Source organism: Alexandromys fortis, unplaced genomic scaffold, assembly GCF_014885135.2.
Source record: "Alexandromys fortis isolate MF-2015 unplaced genomic scaffold, M_Fortis_MF-2015_v1.1 scaffold_205, whole genome shotgun sequence".
In the NCBI taxonomy this organism is placed as follows: Eukaryota; Metazoa; Chordata; class Mammalia; order Rodentia; family Cricetidae; genus Alexandromys; species Alexandromys fortis.
The window spans coordinates 175009-179797 of NW_026068107.1; the positions used below are offsets into that span (position 1 = coordinate 175009).

At 49.3% G+C, this 4789-nt stretch overlaps 1 protein-coding gene across 4 annotated transcripts; it reads left to right on the forward strand.

Moving 5' to 3' along the window:
- The first annotated feature begins 990 nt into the window (after positions 1-990).
- LOC126489713 (transcription elongation factor A protein-like 3) lies at positions 991-2920 on the forward strand. 4 transcript variants are annotated; one of them, XM_050124174.1, is made up of 3 exons: positions 991-1139; positions 1698-1770; positions 2083-2920. In XM_050124174.1, exon 3 carries the CDS (start codon positions 2104-2106, stop codon positions 2707-2709), a length of 606 nt encoding a protein of 201 aa, XP_049980131.1. In that variant the 5' UTR covers positions 991-1139; positions 1698-1770; positions 2083-2103; the 3' UTR covers positions 2710-2920. The 4 variants fall into 4 exon arrangements, with proteins under 4 accessions (XP_049980131.1, XP_049980129.1, XP_049980132.1 ...); XM_050124172.1 differs by having other exon boundaries at positions 2078-2919; XM_050124175.1 differs by lacking the exon at positions 991-1139 and adding an exon at positions 1309-1419.
- The last annotated feature ends 1869 nt before the right edge of the window (positions 2921-4789 follow it).

The following is a 4789-nucleotide window of genomic DNA, read 5'->3' on the forward strand; positions in this document are numbered from 1 at the left end:
GTTAGTACGTTAGTAAGCTCATTGTTCATTTAAATAAACACTGTTATGGCTTTTATTTAACAGAAGTGAATTGTGATCGTTACAAACTCTATGTTTTGGGACCACAATTATGCAAGTCAATGATTACTTGAACACTGGCACTGTGGTACCACAACAGCGGATTTGATAATTGAGATGATAACTGGCTGGCTATTAAATAGAGAATTTATACTGCGAGAATATGCTGGAGATGAGATGAAATGGAACAGCATGAAATTTCATCAAGCAACCATTGTGTCCGTGAAATTAAAAATAGCATGCTATGTTTCCAGGGGTATAGGTGAACAGCCTCCTGTTATTACTGAAGAGAAAGCAAAACAGGGGTCTGATACTTGGGGAGAAACAACCTGGAGGTGTGTGCTTGAGAATCGTCAGTATTTTGAGGCAAATGAATGAGCTCAGACAGAAACTGAGAGCATGTCAATTAGAAGACGCCTAAAACAGAACCTTAGGGAACACTTAAGGTCGCAGCTCATTTTCCCAGCACGCACCTCCACAAGCCACTATATTCAGGCTGGCTGGGTGGATTACTTTAGAGTCTTGGTGGTAGGTTGGACTGCCATTGAACTTACTGTAGCCAAGGCTTGCCTTGAACTCGTTTCAATTTTGTGAGTGCTAGGATTACAGGTGCGTGCTACTGTACCCTAACTTGGTTTGAAAGCAGGCTATTGTGGCTCAAGAGCTGAATACCATAGACAAAGTCAAATAGCATTTCTGATAGGCTGTCCCACCTGTAACCTGCGTATATGAGAGAGATGCATGTATATCAAAGATGCACCAGGTAAAACATCCCGTAACCTCCCAGGCACCTCTTGGCTTTGACATACACACCTCCTACAATCCTCATCTCAGTCCCCTAGGGAGGTGGAGGGTGAGATGGGTCAGGCATGTTGGGGGGGCGAGCTTGGGTGACGCGGTGTTCACGTGACCGGCCAGGCGCAGACGTGGGCACCAGCCCCCGCGTCCGCTTGCCTGCCCTGCGGTCTGGTCCTGGCACCAGCGCAGAACCAGCTCCCTGAGCTGCCCTAAGCAGCAGACCAGCTGCGAGTGGGTTTCTGCAAGCCGGAGAAGGCGCCCAGGCCTGTCCAGGGTTTCCTCAGGTCAGTACAGAATGGCTGGCTCTGCCAGCAAAGCCTGACAGGGGCTGGTGGGGGTGGCAGCAGGAACCAGCAGCAGCGGGAGGGGAGGGGTAAGGAATCGGATAGATTGGTGAGGAGGGGACATGCGGGCGGGGCGGGAACAGAGAGCAAGGAAGACCCCGCAGCCAGCTTTCTTCCCTCACCCCATCCTGAGCTGTTTTAGAGCGGGAGGGGGATGAGGGGGCCCGCAGTGCGACGGTGAGACGCGGATGTGCTCTGAAATGATCCACTCACACTCCAGGTTAGGAAGACAAACTGACCCGGACCAAAGGGAGGATGGGGGTGGGGCAGGCTGCCTCCAGAAGCCGGGGGGGGGGGCGCAGAGTAAAACGGAGTTGGGAGAGCATCCCGATTTGGTGCCCAAGGCCTGAGAAGAAATGGCGGCTGGGATATGCGGGGGCGGGGGGGTGTGACGGAGGAAAAGGTTGGGTGATGCGATGAGTCTGGGCTGCAGGACAGGTTCCCAATCTCTGTGCATCTACTGACCACAGAACCCCTGTCCCTGTGCTGTGTCTGCAGGTCTGCCCCTCTGTTGTTCCCAGCGCATCGTGACATCTGAAAAGGAGGATCGACCTGCCCAGGATCCCTGCAGGTCAGTGGATAATGGAAACATGGGCACGATTTGGGACCCCACTGCCAGTGCCCTCCCAAGCTGTCCCATGTAACACGCACAGAGCTGGCACTGAAGGAACACGGAGAAGGTGGCAGGACCTGTCATGGCATGACTGTCTCAAGGGTGGAGGAGGGGTGCAGGCAGAAACCATTGAAGGGCTAGGACATGGGGACCCCACGAAAGGGCCAGATGCAAAGACAGATGTTAATGAGCCTGTATTCTGCCGATATCTCCGTCTCTCTCACACATCTCTCCTTTCTTCCTGTTTCCCCACCTTTACTCTCAGGACAGGAAAAGGAGGGAAATCTTGACATGGAAAAACTCCGCGATGAAAACGAAGGGAAGCTGGAAAAGGAGGGAAAGCCAGAAGTTGAAGTAGAGTCTGACGATGAAGAAAAGTCGGATGCGGAAGAGACGCCCGACAAGAAAGCAAAGCCAGCACGCGAGGGCAAGCTAGAGGAGGCAAAGCCAGAGGAGCAGGGACAACCACAGGATGAGGGGAAGTCAGAAAAGCAGGGGAAGTCTGAAGGGGAGGGAAAGCGCCAAGGGGAGGGCAAGCATGAGTCCCAGGCAAAGCCAGCCAGCGAGGCGCGGGCCGCAGAAAAGCGCCCTGCTGAAGATTACGTGCCACGGAAAGCCAAGCGAAAAACAGATAGGAGCACAGAGGATTCTCCCAAGAACTCCCAGGAGGACTTCCAGGACAGGCATGTCAGCAGTGAGGAGATGATGAGAGAGTGTGCAGATGTGGCGAGGGCGCAGGAAGAGCTGAGGAAGAGGCAGAGAATGGGAGGTTTTCCCTGGTTGCCAAGAGATGCTGCGCAGGATGCTCTAGTCCCCCGGGGCCAACGGGGAGTCAGGGGAGTGAGGGGCGGAGGAGGCAGGGGCCAGAGGGGCCTACATGACATCCAGTACCTTTAATGCCTTTGGCCTTTGATTCTGATTGCTCAGATAAAAAAGACCACAGCTGGCTCTGCTTTCCCTGGTAGATCCTCGCCAGGCTCTGTGCTTCAACCTTCAGCCGAAACTCTGCTTTAGGTATCAATGTCCTTACCAGCAGCCTTTTGACCCAACTACAGTGCTTTCTGTCTTTTAGTACAGGATTTCCACCCATGTGCATGTACATTGTAAAATAACAATAAAGTGTTTCCAGAACTATATATATGGTATCAGCCTGTTTATATAAAAAGTAAATATGTTTGCAGAATGCTTCTGAGTACAAAGAAAACTATGAAAATGTACATTAAAATGCTAACAATGTTTATCACTACAGGACAAACCTGAATAGATCCCACGTGCACTCAACCATCAGGTGGTTGGAGACTTCCTGACCTTCCCCTGCTGATTTCCCACTTCCAAACTTTCCTGGTTATAACCAGATCAGTTAAATTGTGGTCCCCTTTCCTGGGCCCTGTCATATCCTATTGCTCTTTTTATGTTAAAGAATATGGATTATGATTGCCATAATAATATTTTTTAAAAAGTAAAAGCAAGCAAGTGAAATATTAAACAAGTTTGGAATGGCAATGAATACATTTAACACACCTAGAATGAAGGTAAAAGAAGCAAAGCTCGTATTACCTCTGGACCTTGGGGCTAAAGGAATGAACTTAGCATTTATCATGAATCCTTTTCTGTAAGAATCAGTCTTGTCGTCTATGAAATGGGGATGGTACGTGCCTCATAGGATGGCACAGTACATTAGACGGCGTGCTAAGTATGGGTGTGTGGAATAGCAGGACCCCTGAACCTTGTCACCCGAGAGTAGGGCTGAGAATAGCTGCCACCTGTTCCCCAGGAGCAACTCCAGGCAGCTGGCATGAGGTGTGGATCTTTGAATACTACTCTATCAACCTTGCCGTACCATGGTGCCCTAAATATATTTATTCCCTCTAAATAGCCCATCTTTAATGCTGTACATATGGTGCCTAAGGCTCTTATGGTTCCCTTCTTTCCCTAGAGGGCTCTGTCTAACTCCCATCTGACCTCTAAAAGGGTATGCATAAAACCTTACAGCTGTACATTTTTAGGTAACTTGGATTTCAGATTAGGGATTCTCAAAAGGAACCCTAGGCAAGGGTTCCAAACACAAGGCAAATGAACAAAGCCCTCTGCAGGCTAAAGCCTTTCTGGGCCCAGGCATTTCTGGCAAGGAATACTTAACCTGCAGTGGTGTGTTTTCCTTCATAGAATACCATGTAATAATGCCTTGTGTCTTTTTAGTTACATGTTACTAAACATTATGATATAAATTGGAAGTTATTTTTTGTGCTCTACTCACAAAATAGCTGAGCCAGCCTTGGGATGTAATCTTTTTTTTCTTTTTCCATTCAACTATTTACACTTCCTTCCCTCCTCCCAATCCCCTGCCGCTCCCCCACATCCCCTCCTCCCTCTCCCACCCTGCTTGAGAGAGGGCAGGGAACCCTGCCCAGTGGGAAGTCCAAGGCCCTCCCCCCCCTACATCAAGGCCTAGGGAGCTAGCTGTGCATCCAAATAGACTAGGGTCCCAAAAAGTCAAACCATGGGCTGTAATCTTTTAAAGAATACCTCTATTACTTTTTCAAGTAAGGACTTGTGTCTATAACCTTAGCCAAGTTTTCGAGTTCACATTTCAGGAGAGAGCCCTGTGCTAAGCAGCTTTCCAGAAAGCAGTATTTATCAGTGAAAGCTTTTCTGGAGAGGCAGTGTTGAGGAGACCAGATTCATTGCCTCTGCTCTAAGGCAGCAGCTCAGAGAAAGCAGGAATGGCAGCAAAGAAACAGCCACGGGGCTCTCTCGTGGTGGATATCCTGACTAAAGTTTTGTCAGGTTTTACTCATTTGGATGTTTTTTGTTTTTGTTGTTGTTGTTGTTTTGAGACAGGGTTTCTCTGTAGCTTTGGAGCCAGTTCTGGAACTAACTCTTGTACACCAGGCTACCCTCAAACTCACAGAGATCTGCCTGCCTCTGCCTCCTGAGTGCTGGGATTAAAGACATGTGCCACCACCACCCGGCTTCA

Bases quoted from the DNA above. Each gene is read 5' to 3' on its own strand.
- LOC126489713 (XM_050124174.1), top strand. From the start codon at position 2,104: ATGGAAAAACTCCGCGATGAAAACGAAGGGAAGCTGGAAAAGGAGGGA.